Source organism: Zeugodacus cucurbitae, chromosome 3, assembly GCF_028554725.1.
Source record: "Zeugodacus cucurbitae isolate PBARC_wt_2022May chromosome 3, idZeuCucr1.2, whole genome shotgun sequence".
Lineage (NCBI taxonomy): Eukaryota > Metazoa > Arthropoda > Insecta > Diptera > Tephritidae > Zeugodacus > Zeugodacus cucurbitae.
In genome coordinates, this window is record NC_071668.1 from 30,067,963 (window position 1) to 30,089,191 (window position 21,229).

A 21,229-nucleotide genomic window follows, 5' to 3' on the forward strand; every position below is an offset into this window, starting at 1 on the left:
GAGCGAAAGCAGATGTAACAAAAAATATAATATTTTCGCAGATACATTTTTAAATGCAGACAGGACGCAGCCAAAAGTGCAAATGCACTCACATGTACACATCTATATATGTAGGTAAGGGCGCATTTATCAATACAGTAGTGTGTGAATGGCTATATCCTTGTCACTTGGCATGTCGTTATTAAACTCTGTCGCCGTTCCGCTGTCACATATGACATCATTGTCTGTTGGTCCTGTTGCACATTGCATGCATTGTTGTTGTTGTGCTTGTCGCATTATTGCCACTGCTCCTTCAGACTTTCGGCGTATGAAGAATAAGAAAATACTGCCTATCGCATGACTACTTCATTGTTATTATTGTACTTGCTGCTGAACATTGTTTCTGCAACTCGTATTAAATATTATTGTTGTTGTCGATGTTGCAACATTAAGTGTTTCAAGGAAGGCGACAACTTCCTTGCGCTGAGGATATGTCTGCACAAATGCCCGCTAGTGTGCGATGACAATGTCAACAATAACAACACATCAACTCTGTGTAAATGATGTGTTTGGAAATTTAAAAAAAGGGCAAAGAAGATCTGTACAGCGGAATCCTTATGAGAAGCTGCATTTACACAAGTATGGATTAAAAAACAATAAAATGGACTTGCACTGTTACAAAAAAGGTAAGCAACTACAACAAAAATATGTATACAGACAGAATAAAAATGTGCACAATGAGTCGCAAATGATAAGAGCAGATTTAATAACACACATACACACACATCCTTACATAATATATGTGTGGGTATGAAAAATTGTAACTGAAATATCCACAAATACATATACACACTCAAATTGTAGTGCATATTTACACTGTGTGCATTTAGGACATTTCCTGCACTTTCGCATCGCATAACCCTTTCATACATAACATAGGAGCATTCACTCAAGTGTGCTTTGCGTATAATATACTCTTACTACATTGCATCTCTGCGCTTATGCCTGCAAAGCTATTTTTGTTAGGCTCACAACAGAAGCGGCGTTGCTGCCACGCTTGCCTCCATTTGCCTCTACTGCCCGCAATTATATTACGGTCGTATAGGCTGGCTCCGCTCGGCTGGGCTGGCATGCCTTTGATGCTATGCTTGCCAGCAGCAATTTTGACACATTATCGATTTTTTTCTTTTTTCGTCATTTCCAGCTAGTCGTGCTTTTCTGGGAGTGAACTCGCAACGTTGGCATTTTTAGCCGCCAAAAGCGAATGTAACTTAGCCAAGAGAAGAGAACTCTTTAAAAGTTGTTAAAGCGCTTTCTGATATGAAAGAATACTATGGAAGAAGCTAAAAATGTATTTTTACGATTTCTTATTTATATTTATAATTTAAATTAAGATTTCGATTTGAAATATTAAAATCTACGACATTCGAAAGCGTAGTTTTGAGCTGAGATCTGATTTTGAATTTTGTAGGACAAAACAAAAAATTTAAAATGCAGTTGCCATAAGCCATCTTTTTGTGCTACATATATGAAAATTTTAGAAAACAAATCAATCAAAATTAAAAAGGTTTTAATAATTTTCAAGATACTATAATTATTAAAACTCACTGAAGTATAAATCCGTTTTTTACGGATATTGACGACAATCAATTGTACCATTGCGATTGATTTAACCTTGTTTTGTCATAAACATTAAAACAAAAGATAAACTAATTTGTGCTTGAGAAGTTAAGTTGGCAATTTCGATAGATGGTCTCCTTTATTCGATAACTTCAACTAAATATTTAGAAGAAATATAACTTGCAGAAAATGTTATGAAAAATCTTCTCAAAATAGACATTAGAAAGCTGCCAATAAATAGCTACAACTAGATCGCAATGATGTGATCCCTAGCTATACATATACGTAAATAATCTTGGAATATTTTTCTTAGGTTATATAATTTTTATTTATGTAAATACATAATGTTCTTCATTTATCAATTTTAAATGATATTCGTTTCTCCCCGAGCAGCATAACAAATATTAAAATCCATTTCTCTAGTATGGCCAATAACCCCGCAACAGGTAGTACAATTAAGTTATATGAGGAAACTTAGGTTACCATTAAAGCACAGGAATGATTTAGTCACGAACCCAATGTGATAGTTGAATTCTGCTTGACTTGTTACTGATGTGATTGGTACTTTTTAAGACAAATTTACTGAATTACACTTCCATAACACTAGAGAAACATTTGAGATAATAAACTGAGCATAAAACACCAAAATTAGTCATATTATTATTAGAAAAATATTTCAACAAGTTTAGAAATGCTTTTCAAATGCATTAATATGCATTACTTCTGACAATATTGTCCAGCATTTACTTTAGACATATATTATTTATTAATATATTATATAAATGCTCCTTAACAACCTGTTAAACTCTTCGTATTGTATTGCGTATGCACAGTGCACCTAATATCTGAATTCTTGCTTGTGATCAGATTGGAACATATTTAAATATATTCGCCAATTCCACCTTCATTCCTTAAAAAGAGAGTCCTCAGAGTCTTTATATTCTTTCTTGATACATTTATATTGTATGTACATATTTATTTATGTATATAAATATACAGTGGAACTTCCATAACTCAAACTTCCCTAACTCGAAGTTCTCCATAGCTCGAACTCTTGAATTGGCAACAGAAGGCCAATTTCATACAAATTTCCTTCTATAAATCGAACTTTTCAACAAGGGCATAATACAAAATAATATATTTTACTATCAAGGTAGAACTTTAAATGTTTCCCTCTATATCGTATGGACGCGAACAGAAAATGTGATACTACACTTATAGATTGCACAAATCGTGTAATAAAGTCATGAGATACGGGCGTCAAAAGCCAAACAATAGTCAAATGCAACAAACAAAATTACATAATACATGTTTTAACGTATTTAAAAAAAAACTCTATGCGAAGTAAATAAATAAAACACTGTTTAAATCTATATTTTACAGCTTTTTGAAAAATGTATGTTTTAATGAAAATTTCTATAACTCGAAGTCTCTCTAACTCGAATGTTTTTGTGGATAATGTTGATTTTAGAACAGAAGTGAATGGGTTTTTTGTATACATATTTATGTACACTCATATGTAATTTGTGTACACTCATGTGCGATTTTTGGGCTTGTTTACTTTTTTATTCGCTTGACAGCAGGTGGTAACGGTATTTCCTCACGTGCATTTGCCATATTATGGTCGCATTAAGGCAACAATATCATTGACAATAATACAAAGGTATTCAACAATGCAAATATACACGAACACACACACACAAACACATGAGCAGCGAAATAAACAGTTGCAACATGCAAACGCGTAGCGTAAAGTGAGCCGCCTCGTCGTACGCTACCTTGACCCCATTGCAAATGAGCTGAGCTGAACTAAGCACCGCCAACTGGAAGTAATGTAATGGCTCTGGCAGGCGGTAATGTCGGAAAAGTATTTATGTACTTGCTTTTATTGCACTTGTAAGCACAAGAGACGCTGTAAGCATGCGACGACAAACAATTTGTGCATTCAATTATGTTTGTTGTATTTACATGTGCATTTATTGTATGTATAATTTTTATTGTTGATACAAAACTAAGCTACCTTGGAGGTGAAAATAAAAAATGAATAGATCTTGCTGCACATTTAAGAGCTTAGCGAGAGTACTGTCACAAACAGAAGAAAGCATACTAGATTTACCATTAGCATACGGTTTATGGTCTAATTAACATTATTAAAATTCTTTAATATAAACTGTCAAATGCTGAACTTTCGAAAACTCTCGAATCGAATACTCTTTAGCTTTAGTCACACACAAATAATAAAACTTGGTGAATTATTATTGGATACTTATTAAAAGTTTAGAAAAAAAAAGAAAACATTAAAGACATACCCTGATATGCGAACGAATTGAAAATGCATACATCAGACTTATACAAAAAATGAATATAGTGAGCTACAAAATTATACTGGAACCCAATCACCAAATTCAATAATTTACGATAAATCTATCAGAAATCAAGAAGAAGTCTTGAAATATTAACCTTTTCGTCAGTACATAGTAACTTTTAGGTCTTTAGCACACCTAAATATACAAAAAAAAATATATATTACAAATTTTTTTTTTTCTTGTATAACTTAAAAAATCATATTCCATGCACTAAACGCCTGTCTAAAATAAAACATTAAGCCTTAACACATAATGTACATAGACATAAAAAAGGATGCGTAAATAGACAGGTTTGTTGAGTAGCTTTGCAACTGAACACTTGTAAAAATGTTAACACAAAAATAATATTTACATTTAATGTGGCAATGCGGTCATTAGTTGCCTCTGCTACGCCGCTAATGCTGATGGAGTTGGAGATGACGATGTCGTTGCCGATGCTTCTGCTGCATACTTTGTGGACAAATCAGAGGCACAAATGCGGCGACTGCGACCAACAACGAATAATCCGTAAAGCAAAGCCGAAAAAATGTCAGGTCGCTCGTCGGCTACGTTGACGTCGCTGCCGCTGCCGTTGCCGACAGCGCTCGCAGAAGAAGCGAAACAGGTAATAATCCAATAATCCGTGCACGCACACAACAAACACACACACACTGATACACTTTAAATGTAGCTAAATGAAAGCAGTAGACACGAAAAACCAAAAGCTATATATTTCTTCGTTACTTTTTTCGTGTTTTACAAACTAGTAAAACTGAATTTTATTTAAAATATTTGTATTTTTCTACAACAAACTTTACAGCACACGACTGCCACTGGCCATTTGGCCAACACTTATAAACCACATATTTCACAAACCTTTTTCTTACTTCTGCCACATTGGAATGCGTTGCAAAGAGGATAAATATTTGCATGCACTTTTCACTTTTCAAATTTTTCACAATCACTTCTATATAAACACACACGAAAACGTACGAATTTTATACTATCAAGTTATCTCTCTGGGAAAACAAATTTTCCTGGTTTCGTTTAAGGACTTTCCTTCCTACTTTACTATTTTTCGCCCGTTTTTCTTTCCACTTTGATTTTCAGTGACGGCTCGACGGCAACCTTCTTCGCCGCTGCTTCGTACTCGCGCTCGCTCGTGGAGTACACAAAAATTCTTGTTTTGCGTACACTTTTCATCCACTCCTTCGTTTTTCTCACCGATTTCTGATTTTTTCACATTTAATTACCGATACAATTGGAACTGTAAGCACTTAATAAAACGTTGATTTTATTTTTTTCACTTTTCAGTCGTTAATACACATAGCATTATGGTTATTTATATTTAATTGTAACACTGCAATTTGCTTAATTTCCAATTTCTCTACCACCACTTTATTCGACTCCACTTAGGCCACCGTCGCGTTTTTGTTACACTCCGTCGCTGCTGCTATGTCCGCGTCGCTTGTCGGACAAATGTAAACTGTTCCATTCAGGTATCGTTTTGAATTCGGGCTCGCAATGAGGAATATTTAAAACTAAAAAATTCTTTACATATTTTGATTGAAAGATATCCCAAACAAATTCTTTTCTTTATTATGTGTAAGTTGAATTATTGAATAGATGTTTTGATATTTATTAAATATTTATCAAATTAAAGTTTTGATTAATGAATAAATTTTCAATATTTTTCAGCAGTGAATACAACGCTGCTTGTAAGGTGTTTATTGTGAACGACACATTTCGTTTCAGTTGTCAAAGCAAGCAGTTGCCACTCTCTTTGAGAATTGAGAATAAATGTTTTTCGCAGCTTGCAAAAGTTATTTGTAAATGCTTGATATAGGATAAATAGTATGATATATAAAAAATGTTAAGTATTTGAAGATTTTCATTTATAACTTGCGGTATAAAATTAAGTAAAACACTGACGCTTCTTCTTCATATTCAGTATTTCAATATTACACCCTGTGTTGTAGCTACATTTTCCACACACCCTGTTAAAACTTCTGGTTTGAAACTTTGCTGAACTTTGGTACGAAACTGATGTTCGTTTTCTATTTTAAGGTGCTTGACTCGAGTGGAACTAGTTTAAACCATTCTTGTAGATTCAACGCATTATATTTTAAATTAATTTCAGTAGCATTTCCTAAATTGCAGTTACAGCTACAGTCAACAAATTAACAACGATATGCACCAAAAAAATCTTTTTGTCCTGACACCAATATATCTTTAATCTGGTAAATCATTTTCAAACTTTTTCTTCTTATTTCATTTTTAAAATGATTACCTAAGCTTAAATTGAGGTCGGTCACGTAATTAGCAACGCAGTTTTTCAATACTTTTTTTATCCAAGTAATTTGGGTAAATTTTTGTAAGTATCGTTAAATATCTCTAAAAGTATGATTTTCAATCCTGTACAGTATTTTAAAACCCACTAAATCACAGTAAGCGTCCCACGCAAGAAAACACTTAGTATAACCAAGGCTAGAGATGACGAGTAAATAGATCAAAAAATGCCCCCAAAAAGCAGCAATTGAAATTCGCGTGCATATTTTGGTTAAAATGATAGTGCGCCATCAGTTGAAACTGACATAAGACGTTTAAGTGAAAAAATTACTCTTTGACAGAATTTCTATGAAGAAGCCACATCAAGAAATATCGTAATTGGACAGTAAAGTAGTGATATTTTCGGATAATTAGACTGTCATCAGATGGAAAAACTTACGTTCGGCGTCCCGAAGTTAAGTGTTTGAAACCAAATACACTCTTCCCACACTGGTACTCGGCGGCGGTAATGTAATGATACGGTGTGTTATGTCATGAAAGGGATTTGGGTCATATGGCTCAGCACCAGTATGTTTCTATACAGAGAAATGCAATACTTCCATATTCCCAACCAATAGGCCTGTCACTTGGCTCTTTCAGCAAGATATTGACCCAAACATTCCGCGGGGTCAATTAAACAATGGAGGAATTATGATATGATTTCTTTATTAGACTGGCCTTCATTAAGTCCAAGACTGAACCCTATTGAGAATCACTGGGAACAATTGAAAAAGAAAGTTTCATTGAACGAAATCGGACATTTCACCAAACAATTCGAAAAGGCAAAGATGGATTGGGAAGCAATTTCAAAAACATATGTGAGAAGTTAATTGAATCAATGTCCAGCAGTTATTCAAAATAAAAAACTTATTATTATTTACAAATCAGTGAAATGTCGGTTAACGTAGTTCCAAAAGTTTAAATTATTTTAGTCAACCTTTCGACTATCAATTTTTGAATATCATGTTGAGCAGCGTTGCTAATTCGTTGACCGTAGCTGTATTTCAAAATATGAAAATTATGTTTTTAGGCATTCGAACATATTTTATTTTAACAGTTTTATTGAAAAAAGAAATAATTAGGAATGCGAGTAATTAAACGAAAATGTAATATGAATATCAAAAGAATCAGCATAAAATTTTAAATATTTATATATATATTTCGATAAATAAAGCTTATTTTTGCAATAATTTATTTAATATTTTATTGTAAATTATTATTTCCTCTTTAAATATGATGTTCATACTGGAAATGCGATTGCTATTATTTAATTTGAATTTACTTAAGGAAAGAATATTTTATTTCAGTTTGAAGAAAATCTATTTATATAAACTTTATGTTGTTACAAATGTAATATTATAAGTGTTGCCAAGAATTTGAGTATGGAGATCACGACTGTTTCTTCACGATCCTCTTTAAAGAGGGGATGTTCGACAAAAATATATTGGTTTGTGATGTGATAAACGAAAGAAGAGAAGGCTGTGTTTACAACTGCTGAGTAAGTTTAGCTTCGCTCATGGCGTTACTTTCACAATTTTGTCTTTGTCATTCAGGAGTGTGGTTTAGCAAAATTTTCTTAACAGCGTTCCAAGAATTTTTTAATAATTTTTTTATAAAAATTTGTATAATGACAAAAGAACTCTTTACGTTCTTATATTCTTCTAAAATTCGTTATGTAAGTATTAATCGAAATGGGCATGTAAAAATGAAAGCTTCGTAAGAGATTTTTTTATTTATTTAATTCGATTGATTGTTTCAGCTATATTATTCATTCGTACCCCTAGGTACATGCTTACATACCTAGTTATATAAAATGTTCGATGTTACTAAGCTTTCAGAGCTTCTATTAATGACAATTCCTAAAGGACTTATTTATTCTATATATATTATATATTCTCAAAATATTCGTTTGAGTTTATTGAGCTAGACTTACACCCATTAAAGTTTATAAAATACAATTCATAATAAAATAGCTAACACTTTCGAATTACTAGCTAATAAATACAAATACATACATATATATAGTATTGTGGAATAATTTTACCCGTACTTGAAAACTTATCGTTTGTATCGCCTTATATTTATGCTCAAAACCATATCCTAAGCCGTTAGAAACTAAACTAATTACAATAACAATAACATAATACTAAGTAAACGTAATATCACTAGACGAGTACGCCTTCTGTTGCGCACTGATCATAGAACGCCTCCGTCGCCCCAGCAGCGCGGCCGGCCAGTGGCTGGGAGTAGCACAAATTGGAAATGCCAAAAACGCAAAATAAGTTAAAGGCGAAATGGAGCAGTGAATCTCAGAGAACACGCTCGCCCAGCGATGGTGTACGTTGCACCAACAACGAAGCGGTCTTCGGCAGCGTTTCACTGAAATCCGTGCTCAGATCGCTGGTGTGCTTCGTGATTAAGCTGGTGTGGGCGACTTTCAGGGCAGCGGTGTTGGCGCTCTTCTCTTGTTGTTGTTGCTGTTGTTTTGTGGACGCATCTGTGGATAAAGGCTTTTGTGCAACACCATGTGGCGCCGCATCTGGTACAAGACGGCGCAAGAGGCCACCCACACAGCCCCAAGGGAAGGTCCTGCGAGCGCAATCAGAGAAAAAGGGTTTAATATATAAAATATTTATAGACGTTTTAACCGTTATTTACCATTTAAGCGAGAGCAGCAGTCGTATATAACCAGGTATGATTGTAATCTTTTCGTTCTTCTTTATTGCTAATATGATGCGATCAGCTACATCGTTGGGGTTCAATGTGGGCACCCATCTGAAAGCAAATGACAGATATTGAGTTTGGTTTTTGAGTTGAGAACGAATGAAACCGCCGCTTTTGTGTTACTTACCTAGCATAAACATCGTCGAACATGCCGGTTGCCTGAATGAAGAAAGGGCAAATGCAGGTTGTCTGTATATTACTGTGACCCAAGACATCCAGTTCCAAACGCAGGGCCTCGTCAAAGCCAACCTGGTCATGGAATAAGTTGAGATAATTAAAATCTGATAACCATGTGAAACCAAAGCTTTCATATCCTCTACACAATCAATTTCTATAGTCAAGTTTAAATTATTTAAGTTTAAGTATCTCTATTATCTAAGGCTACTGTGCTACTTTTAGATAAATACTGCACCCATCTGAGAGAAGGAATTTAAAGTAAAAAACTCTATCGAGAAGCTTTAAAGCAAGCATAGTGTTGCCGTAGGCATACCTGTCTGGGAATTAGAATATTTGAGAGAGAGTGTTTTCAAAAGACCGATAAAATAGCAGAGTAAATCTTGATGTGTAACAGGCATTATTCTGATTATTTTGGCGACTATTGTTTTTCCCTTCAAAACAAGTATTCGAAACTAAAATTATTCTAGATACTTACAGCTGCAAATTTGCTAGCGCAATAGTCGACCAGTTTGGTGATGCCTACGTGACCGGCCAAAGAGGCTATAGTTGCAATGTGTCCGCGGTCATGTTCGATCATTTTAGGTAGGAATGCTTTGGTGGTCTGCGGAATGAAATATAAAAAAATTAAGACTATTATAAACCAATGCCTGTGTAATTCAGCAACTCACCCAGAAATGGGCCATAACATTGACATTGAAGGAACGTTCAATGAGATGATCTGGTGTATCCAAAAGATGACGGCCAGACACAACACCAGCGTTGTTGATCAACAAAGTTACCTGCAAAATATATTTAATGTCAATCAATTGTTAATTTCTTCTTGCGGAGTGTGGATTACATGCATATATATCTCAAAATATTCTATTTCAGCTCTTTTCTTGTTGACGAAGTGTTTATTGTTAGAAATGTCTACCGGGACCCTACTCGAGAGCGTATAACTGTTGCTGCTTCTCTAATTAATATTATTATCTCAAATCTTCATACTAATTAGCTAATATTTATTTACTGCAAATAAATATACAAACAAGTTTTTGTGCAATTACATTTTAGAAACTTGCAACAAGTTCTACAGCACATACATACAAACGTTTTGAATTTTGGACATTAGTCTACAGCCATTCTGGGCGTGAGTTCATGGCGCATGCGTGCCGGTCAGTCAGCAATATTGATGTCAAGGCGAGCGTTTTCTATGCATTTTGGAAACGTTATGCTAATTTATGTTTATTTGTATTTTTGGTAATTGTGCAATCACTGTCGGCTATTGCGTAAGTTACTTGTAATTTTTGTATGCAAAACGAGGTGTGTTTGAATTGTTGCCAGCGACAGAAGTGACCGTTGAATGGATTTTATATTGTTTTTTTCTTAGTACCTATTACACTTTTGAATGTGAAATGTGAAAAAAGTTGTTACTTAACAAGTTTAAACTAAAAACTTGTGTTCCCAAGGAAGCATATCAGTTCAACGTTATATAATATATTCTGAACACATTCTAAATTTACACAGAGATTCCCAACTACGGATTCAATTAGTAAAGTAATGTACAGATGCTTATATAACCCGGCGTTAAGCGTCTTACTGGGCAAAATATATGATATTTCGGGAAGGTTAGTAAGGTTAAGTTGGTCTAAACAGTAATTAGAAGTTGATAACCTCATAAAATTAACTAAACATATTAATCGAAATATTTACGAAATTATCAGGAGATCCCAATTACATCCATAACGGGAAAATTTCGAGGCACGTGAGAAAAGACCTTCTCTTAAATAATTCAGTCAGTTTGACGAGAGAACATTTCGGGAGGATCAAAAACCAAACCGACCACAATACGTAAGGAAAAATCATCTTCCTTACCTCAAGGCGGATACCGAAAATTACAAAAAAAATACACCTTATAATAATTAATTTCATCACTTTAAACAATTAAACTGGTTGGGAGTCAACTTCTGCTGTCACTTAAGGATTTAAATATCGCTTTCATGTCAGCATGAATTCACTAAAAAAATACTTCACTTCAATTAACAAAAGGTAACATTAAACATGGCTCTTGAGAGGCCGAGTGATGTATGTTTAAATTAATGAAACAAGTTCACGTTGTACACTTCCAAGTTTATACATTTATATGTCAGTGGTATGTATTTGGATATCCAAAAGAGGGTCACAAGTCAAGTTGAAGTACAAGCGTGCCATGGTTGTGCCAATTTATGCTCTTATTCGTAACTTCTTCAAGGTCAGTAGAGTAAAACGGGTAATTATATGTAATTCTGTAATCTTAATTTAAGCTATAGGATTTAGGTACTAAAAACGTTTCTTTAAATGCAGAGAGTTGATTTAGAATGTTTTTGACAGACATTCTTCGGGATATGCAAAAACGATAAGTCAAAAATTTTTAAAATCCTCGAAGAGTGAATGTGTCGTAAACTTTATCAGATATTGGCGATGATTAATTCGAAAGATTTCGAAAATCGTTTTTACTTAAATAGAATCCTGTTGACAGTTAAAACAATCAATGCTGTCAATAAAAATTAATTTCCTTTGTGAATGAAGTGTTTTAAATAAAATAGTAGAATATTACAGATAAATCATTTTGTACTGAAGTAAGTGCTTTAAGCAATGCGAGATTTATTGGCTTTAATTCAAAATATGCCCCTCAAAATTGCTCTTAATTAAGACTCAATTATATCGAATTTCGCATTGTGGAAGAGTTTAGAATAATATAATCAATAATATGAGTTCCCTATTGATGAAGAATCGGGAGATTTGTCTGAATAAGATACTAGCGATGTATGAGCCCGGTTGGAAATTGAAAACACTATTCACTGTAATTTGAGTAATGCTCTTAAGCACCTAACTTTTACTTTAATTATTTGTTTTTTTTCATTCAAAGAACATAAAAATACTAATTCAAAATAAAACATATTTTTTATCTATTTTATGTTTTATATTTGTCTATACTACTTTTGCTCTACTTACATCGCCAATTTCACTTCGTATCACATCAGCTGCCTTGTACACTTCCTCCTTCTTGGAAATGTCGACAACATATCCCTTGCAGTAACCGCCTTCCGCTTCAACTATTTCGATGGTCTCCTTGATGCCTAAAATCAAAGTATATTTGCTGTAATTCAAGGTGCTATTATATTCCTAAACAACCGACCTATTCCTAGTTATTAGTAAACAATAATAAATAATCTACATTTCGTTGATTTAATAATAAAAATTGTACATATATTTATAAAATTCATTAAAAGTTTTTACTGAGTCTTAAAAAGGTCTCAAAAAAGTATAATTTCCTCTTTCTCTTTACCCACCTTCTTTATTAATATCCCACACGACTACTTTGGTACCCATTTTCCCCAAGCGTTGCGCGAGTAAACGACCAAGGCCATTACCTCCACCTGTTATCAGCGCGATGTCTGTATTTAATTCTTTCTCTGGGTAACCAAACGTAATGTAATAGAGATCCTGCAAAAAAGAGAAAATAACTGTAATGTATACTTTACATAAAATAATTGTTTTTTAGTACATAATAACAAAAAAAAAACTAAATTAACTAAATTTAAATGTTTTTATTTCAAACTATTGTTAAAAGGGTTAATTTAACTTTAACAAACTCAATTTAAATTTTATGTTTTTATCATTTTAAATTAAAAAAATCAAAAAAGTTAAATTAAAAATTTCTTTCTATCAAATCACTTTAAATAATAAATAACAATAGTAAATACAAAGTGATAGATTTTTCATGACTTTTTTTCCACAGCTTTCTACGCAGTCTGAAAAATATGACAAAACATACAAATTATGTGCTTTTCGAGTCATTTTACTAACAGCGGGTTCGTTGCTTAAGTCTTCAGTTTCACGAGTAACCATCGCATGCTAGGTTGAACGCTTTAATAGCAGGAAATACATTATCCCATGAGTGATTACACCAAAAATATGAAGGAAATGAATATACAAATAGATATTTTTTTGTCTGTTGTAATTCTAACGTTGGCGAATAATCTCAAAATCCATGGACTATTGCACATCAGAAATAAAATGTACGCCAATAAAATGATTTGCATGGCAAAAATAATTACAAAAATATTTTTAAATAAAAAAGTTTAAATGTTACGCTTCAATAAGCACATAACATTTACATACACAAAGCGAAGGTTGTGCTTTGTAATAGAGCAGAGGGAGGAGCAGCACGAAATACTCTGGAAAATGTTGCGGAGACATTAAACCTACACTTTGTGTTGCGAGTGACCTTGAGTCGTTGGTTGAACTACTTTTTTGTTGTGTATTTTTAATATATTCACTAAGTTTTACACAACAAATCTCAAATTATGATATGTATGACTTTCTGGTACACTATATGTAATCGCAAAGATTAATGCTTGATTCATTATTATTATTATGCCATTTTGCCATTATCATTGAGTTAAGCATGCGTGACAAAAACATGTCAGCGTTCACTTTGTGTCGGCAGAGGACAGTCTTCCGTTGTATTGCGCTTATGTATGTATATATATGTGGGTGTGTGTGTTGTTGCTTTGAGCTCTTCATGGCAGACAGTTCGCAGACGGCTACCGGCGCTGTCTCAGTTGGCGCTTTCAGTTTCCGCTGTTACCGGCTAAAAAGCGTGAAAACTTTGTGCACACAAAAAGCGGCGATACAAGCAACAACAACAATGATGTACCATTTTTGCTCTGCTCTGCTTTGCTTTACTTTTAATGAACATAAACACGGCCGAAAGCTCATACCGCGTGGCATTATAAAATAATTTTAAAAGTGCAGACATGCATGAAAGTACTCACAGTAGCTCTATATGTTCACATTACGATGTGTGTGTGTCTGTGTAGACATGCGCAAGCCGCCGCAGCATATATTATTCATTATTAATGTCAAAATAATTGTCTTTGCCACTTTGACAGTAGCGTGACGCATTTTAAATTGTAGCAGCAACAACACTACCTAAGAGTGTGTGAGGCGAGTGATGAGTGTGTTGTAATAAGATTGTTGGTTGTGCTATTAAATCCGTTGAAATTACTTTGAAATGGGTTTATCCCTAATCGCAGGAAATTGCGCAGGCGCATTAGTGTTGGGTACACAAAGAGTACTCTATATAACAAATTTTGCGACATTCAAATGAGAAGAGTGTTAAAATAAAAAGTGAAGGTGAGTAACATTAAAAGTTAAGATGTATTTTCTAAAATGTGTATGTTTTAATATTGCTAGATGTTAGTTCGTTACCATCACTGTTAACGATAAACTCGAGAAATTAGAGGGAAATGAGCTTAAAAATTGTAGGTTCACTTCTAAGTCAACTCAGCACGGATCGCCGTAAAAGATTGTCGAAATTCACTTTTCCACTAAATTTGGCTCTCTATGGATTTTTTATTAACGACTGAGTCCAACTATTGGAACGAATAACTATGTCAGCCATCACCTTCTATATACATATGTAATATGCTTATAGATTTTTGCATCAATCGTTGACACGCTAGTATCCAAAGAATATACATACACTTATGGACAAAATAATTGGTGTGAACAGTTTTCACTTTAATAAGTATTTTTTATTTAAAACAATTTTATATTAAAAACGTTTCATTCTGAAACTTAAAATAATGAATAACTTTCAATAAAAATTCTTTCTAAGCAAAAACAAAAAATTGAGTTTGGTCCATGGGTTTTTAATAACACACATACCCTCCATGGTTTTGTATTAGTCTTCCAATTTTAACCGGCATGGATTGTATTAATTTTTGGCCGATTTCCAATGGACTAGCATTCATAGTCACTTTGGTTCCTGACAGAATTCATTCTTATTTAAAAATAAACAGTCTGAAAGTCTCCTCTTATGGGCACACCACAAGTTCTCAATCGGGTTTAGATAAGAGGATTGACTAGATCATTACATAAAGGTCACATTTTCATCCATGAACCACTCAGATACCACTCTTGATGTTTTAGGTCAAATCTAAATTAACGGACCATTACTTTGTCAGGTGAAGCATCCCCACACCATTATGTTACCGTCACCATTATGTTACCGTCACCATGCTCAAAAGGTCCCTTTCTTGCTATGAGAAATATACGGCGATCATCAACCACGAAATTTGTTTAGAAATCAACATTGAGTGAAGATATTCAAAATTAGTTAGTCCAGCTGAGGGAAACCATCACTGAATTTGCATGAAAAATTACAATTATTAAAATTCTGATTGTTGTTATTATTCTTTATCGTCATTATACCTGTTGTTGTACTTACTTAATACTTTTGAGTCATGCTTCAAATGCACACTGAAAACACCCTAGTGAAAAAGCACCGGCACGAGCCAGCAAGCCAAAGCTAATTGCTGGCGCACACACTACTACTTTGTACACATATGTATGTAAATATATATAAATAAAAACAACAAATGAAAACCGCAAATCACTGACAGGTGACACAAAAACAGACTCACTTGTTTGTACACTTATGTGTGTATGTTTGTATGTTAGCATAACAACTTTTAGTTTCAACGTCGTACGTGAAGCGCAAAAAGCTTTGTGTGTCACTATTTGCGGAGAAGTGCTACATAGTACTTCACATATATGTCTGTACAAACAAAGATCTCGAACAATGACTTCTGAAAATAATGCAAGCATTCATTCAGTAGCCATATTGGGCGCACAAATATTAACAATCAACTGTGAAGTGAATAATAATGGCATGAGTATGACAGATTTGACAGGGTTGCATTATATGTGCTATATTTGCATAGTCAGGTGGTAATTATGTAGCTTCTACGTGTGCGGCGTTTGCATTGAAATCTGTTACATTATATTTGAATTCTTTAAGAAAGCGTGAATTAAATGCATTGGAGTTGGAATTATTGACAGCATACAATATTAATCACGAAAATATATAATACTATAATGAAATAAATTATGAAATATTTTTATTGGAAAAACTTTATAATTCTCCAAAATCCGAGTATTTATTTATATATTTAATATAATAATTTAACATGAATATCTAGAAGGTGTTTCTAAACTATCTTTGGGTCGGTAAATATGTATTTATATATTAACACGGAGTTACATAAAGTTGGGTATTTAAACACAAAAAATGCATAATATTTACAAATTGTCTCGATATATTGAATTTTCGCCCAAATGTGTATACTTAAGGAAATTATTCGGGTCACTGTCATTATCTGTCTTTCTGGTCCGCCTTGATATTTTTTTAGTTTAATCTATACTACTATTATAAAGAGGAAAGATTTGTATGTATGTTTGTAATGAATAAACTCGAAAACTACTGTGCCGATTTCAAAAATTCTTTCACCGTTGGAAAGCTTCGTTCACCCTGAGTAATATAGACTACTAGCAGACCCGACCACACGTTTTTGTGGCTAAGGTATACATTAAATTAGTAAATTTGTCAATATGGTGAAAGAAATCTTACGCATAAAGAAGAAAGCGTTATAGCCGGTATATTGATTGATATACATTATTGTGGATCTGTATTAAGCGTAAATCATCATAGTTTGTTAAATTTAAATTTTTTTAATCGTATATTGAAATGAGTATGTAACAAATTAGCAAATTTCATAGTTGGCTCAATCTTGGCTTCGATGACGATATTGATTACCTTAATCACAGTCAGTCTTGTTCTATTGCAAAGTCGAGGTTAATTTATATTACGAAGCATGATGACAACTCACACTAATTCTAATTGCATAGTGAGTGTTGACAGTTCAGGTAATTTTAAATAGTCTGTGGGAGAATTGACTACTTTATATTGGTTTGTAGCTGTGTCAATTCTCCTGGAACGAAATTCTAAATTGTCACATTGAGGCCATTGACATCTTTGATTTTTACCACCAAAATAGGTAATTCAATCATTCATTTATGGTTATTATATTGTGATTATTTATAGCCTATGACCATTTCTAGGTTATCGTCTATCACCATACCAAATTTCATCAAAATCCGTTCAGCCGTTCAGGCGTGAAAGAGTAACAGACAGACAGAGTTACTTTCGCATTTAAAATATTAATAATATGGATTGCTCGAATCTTAACTTTTTGGAAATAGTTCCCTGGCGATGGTATCAAAAAGACTCCGTGATGGAGAATCTTAATCTGAAACTGAAAATCGCTTGCAAGTCATTCTCTTCGCATCGCAATCCCGTGCGAAGCCGGAGCTGTCTACTAGTATATGTATAAAAGGATAAAAAACAGATTTGAATAAATATTCCGAATAAATAAAATAATTTTTGACTATTAAACCCGGAGTGATTGATAAATGCAGTTAGCTTATATTTTCATGTGTATCTCTTTTTGATGTCACAATATACAAGTAAACATTTAATCCATACTAGGAACATGTTTATATATTGTGGCAAGTACATACGTACCGACATGCGACATGATGACATATTGTGGCACGAAATGTTATGAAAGCGCATGCGCGTGTGTTGGTGCCACAAAATATGGAGCATTTTCAGTAGATTACGAACATTCTAAGTCAAAAACCAGTGCAACAGCAAAACCTGCTGCACACAACACAAAAAAATATGCTGCGTGCTTGGAAAATATTAGCGTTTTCGATTTTAACTGCATTTGCATTGGATTGAAATATATTTATAGATACATACACACATTCATATGTGGAATATACTTTTATTTTATTTAGTATTAATTTAAAATATTTAACTTATATTTACATATACGACCAATATATATGCGAAAACTATTAAAAATAAAAAAAAATTTTAAACAGTTTAAATAAAAAAAAAATACATTTATTATATTATTATTACAATATTACTAAATTATTTGCATAAAACCATTTAATTGAAGGAAGCCCTGAACTATCAATCCAAAGTAATTTGCCAGTCGGAAGAATGCAGTGACAATTCATAAGCTCCCCAAAGACTTCTTCCAAGCAACAATCGCCCTCAGCAACATACGTGCATACCTAAGCTTGCTACTACACTTACACTTTGGCCAATTGCCGAAAGCAAACATGCCATTAATCACTCACATATACACCCTCTCTCAATTGTCGCGCTCAGCGATGTAACGGCAACTCTGCCACAGTCGCACTCGTTCGGTGTGGTGTTGATTTGACCTTCTGCATACAGCTACCACACGAGAGTGTTAATATTGCAAAAATTACAAAAAAACGCCATAAAAAAGCAACACCAACAATAAAAGTGTTAATAAAAACAAGAGTAACACAAACTTAACAACAATAAAACAAATAGCGAGTGCAAGCGAAGCGCAACGGCTAAGGCTTCCATGGATCAACCGCAAGCAGCGGCAGCAACAGCCGAAACAATTGCGGCCAAACAATGCAGCCGATGGCGATGGCGATTGCAACGGCTGTTGGTCGGTCGTCGGATTGAAATGCTCAATAATGCCAATTACAATAATATGAAAAGCGGTTGCCAATTGGCGTAGAGCGTTAACGGCAGAGAGAGTAATAATCAATTTACATTACACTCGCTCTCAGTTTATTTAAAGCGCGCTCTCCAGCAATCTCACTTTGAAGTTTACGACAAAAAAGCATGGGAAAAGCTTTCAGTGTGCGGTTGAGCTGAAAACATTTTTGTTTATGTGCAAAACTCATTAACAATAATAATGCATAATTAATGGGTTTGCGGTAAGTAATCAAGTTCCTTCCGTCTATTCGAGATATGTGTTTATAATTCCTCATTTTTTATTTTTTGTTTCTTTGCATTGCTGTTTAATTTTTCATGCTTAATTTGTATTCCGACGTCTTCGTCATTGTCGGTACGGTATTTTTCATTGATATTTATATGCTCTATTTCATATACTACCCGCTGATCTGAGAGACGTTCCTCGAACAAAATCTTAATAAACTTTTCTGTAATGGTTTTGTAAATAAGAGGGAATATTATATAGAAAAACTAAAGAAAAAAATATTTCAATTTGAATATGTGCCAAAAATGACCCAAATCGGGCGGTAAATACGATTTCTACAAACATTTTGACTGTGGCGTCATCTAGCGGCAGTTTTGCTTCTATATAATTCAATGTAATAGTATTTAAGTGATTACTGCTATTAGAATTACATCATTTTACTTAACTATATTTTCTTCTTCTCGATTTCATAAAGCTATTTTCATTTATTTATTTCACAGCTTTTCAGATTTTTTTTTATTTTCGTCATTCGGCAACATGGAAGCTTTTTCGTATGCATATTTACATTTGTTCTATTAGCCATTTTATCAAATGCTCCGAAATAAGGCCAATCTAAGACCACAAGTGTTTGCCAAACTGGCATGAGAGTGTCTCTGGCTTCTCGTCGCTGGCTAATCGCCGGGTGTTTGCCTGCTTGCCTAGCCGTTTAGTAGCCGGCAAAAGTTGAACTGGGTCAACGAGCCATTCGTGGTGAATGTTTTGAGTATTTCACAGTATTGCGGCAACAACAGTAACAGCAGCAACAACTATGTTGAATAAACTATTAGCAGCATCAATATCCACACACACATTTGTTGTTGTATTTGTTGTAGTGCAATGTTGTTGCTTTTACAATTTGTTGTTGTTTTATATTGCTGTTTGCGTGACTACAATGTTTCCAACCACTATGTCGTCACGTTGCCGTTCAGCGGAGTTCACGACTTGACACTTTGGCATTACTCAAGCAATAGATACCACCGGCCGAAACAACAACAATAACTATAAAAGCATACGAAAAAGGCGGTGGCGTAGCATCGTTCATTTGCAAATATTTCACATTACATTACATACACAGAGAGATATATAATCTTTCTTCATGCAAATGTAAAAAATATTGCTCAATAATTAAATGCTTTAAATGCAATTTATTTCTTTGGCTATTTTAACAAAGTATAAATGTATGCATATATTTACATATATATATATATATATATATATATATGTATATGTTTGTGCCTGTGCATGTGCCGTAAGCAGATTTGTTTGTAAATATTTCTGAATTTGCATTTGATTTCGTGTAAATTTTATGATTTTCATTCAAAAGTTTTGCTGTCAAACAGGTTTACCTATTGGATTGCTAATTTTGCAGTCTTACTTTAGATTTCTCAATCGATTTGTTGTGTCAGATGTGTCAGCGTGCTGTGGGCGCGTGCACAGTAGTTGACTGGTGGTTTTCTGCCACAAAATGCCGAAGACTGCTCTCTTGAAAAATAACACAACAACAACAGGTGCATCGTTAATGAAAATTCCATGCGAAATTCATAAATTAGTTGTTCGGGAATGCTTCACATATTGCAAATAGAAGGAACAAAGACGGTTGTCTTATTCTGTCTGTCCACAAATAGATAATGAAAGACAGAGTACAAGAAGAGTCAAGTTATTAAATTTCTGCAGCAAAAAATTTCCTGATTATCTGATATAAAAAAGAGTTGACATTCAGTCGCGATCCCATCCTAAAGATAGAACTCCCAGTGACTTTGAGAGTTTAACAGAAAGGCAAAATGAACGGAAGTGATCACGCAAGTGATCCTGATATCGACACAATACTGTCTGATATACATAACTGACTGTCTGATATATATATATATATATATAAATTAATGAAAATAAGTTCTTTTTACAGTTGTCATTAAAGGCGGCATCGGTCATATCTGGGTGATTCTTAGCCGATTACTTGAGCTTTCGATAAATATTTTTTTTCAAATTTTGTAATGTACAAGTATTCAAGTAAACATTCTGAAAATTACAAGTCAATCCGACGTAATTTTTATACTCTCGCAACCTGTTGCACAGAGTATCATAGTTTTGTTCACATAACGGTTGTTTGTGTCACCAAGAAATATAAGAGTTAGATATGGGGTTATATATACATAAATGATCAGGATGACGAGTAGATTTGAAATCCGGATGTCAGTCCGTCCGTCTGTCCGTCTGTCCGTGCAAGCGATAACTTGAGTAAAAATTAAGATATCTTAATGAAACTTGGAACACATGTTCCTTGGCACCCTGAGGAGGTTGCTTTCGAAAATGGGCAAAATCGGTCCACTGCCACGCCCACAAAATGGAGGAAACCGAAAACCTATACAGTGTCATAAC

General features: G+C 33.8%; 2 protein-coding genes across 13 annotated transcripts in view; both read right to left on the minus strand.

The window, feature by feature from the left end:
* Window positions 1-5,621, minus strand: part of LOC105215339 (uncharacterized) — a 75,403-nt gene extending 69,782 nt beyond the window's left edge. For 3 of the 7 annotated variants that reach the window (XM_029042292.2, XM_029042286.2, XM_029042287.2), the window contains exon 1: window positions 4,821-5,621. The gene's annotated coding sequence lies outside the window, so the exon portion shown is untranslated. Of the gene's footprint in view, window positions 1-4,317; window positions 4,636-4,820 lie in introns of all 7 variants that reach the window. The other 4 variants (XM_054226504.1, XM_054226503.1, XM_054226502.1 and 1 more) reach the window with 3 other exon arrangements.
* Window positions 5,622-7,985: 2,364 nt separating this feature from the next.
* Window positions 7,986-21,229, minus strand: part of LOC105215340 (estradiol 17-beta-dehydrogenase 11) — a 32,865-nt gene continuing 19,621 nt past the window's right edge. For all 6 annotated transcript variants that reach the window (XM_054226994.1, XM_054226997.1, XM_054226993.1 and 3 more), the window contains exons 3-9: window positions 12,482-12,635; window positions 12,144-12,268; window positions 9,842-9,952; window positions 9,649-9,774; window positions 9,124-9,245; window positions 8,931-9,047; window positions 7,986-8,861 (exon numbers count right to left, since the gene is read on the minus strand). In XM_054226994.1, coding sequence (XP_054082969.1) covers window positions 8,582-8,861; window positions 8,931-9,047; window positions 9,124-9,245; window positions 9,649-9,774; window positions 9,842-9,952; window positions 12,144-12,268; window positions 12,482-12,635 — 1,035 coding nt within the window. In that variant the 3' untranslated portion in view covers window positions 7,986-8,581. The remainder of the gene's footprint in view (window positions 8,862-8,930; window positions 9,048-9,123; window positions 9,246-9,648; window positions 9,775-9,841; window positions 9,953-12,143; window positions 12,269-12,481; window positions 12,636-21,229) is intronic.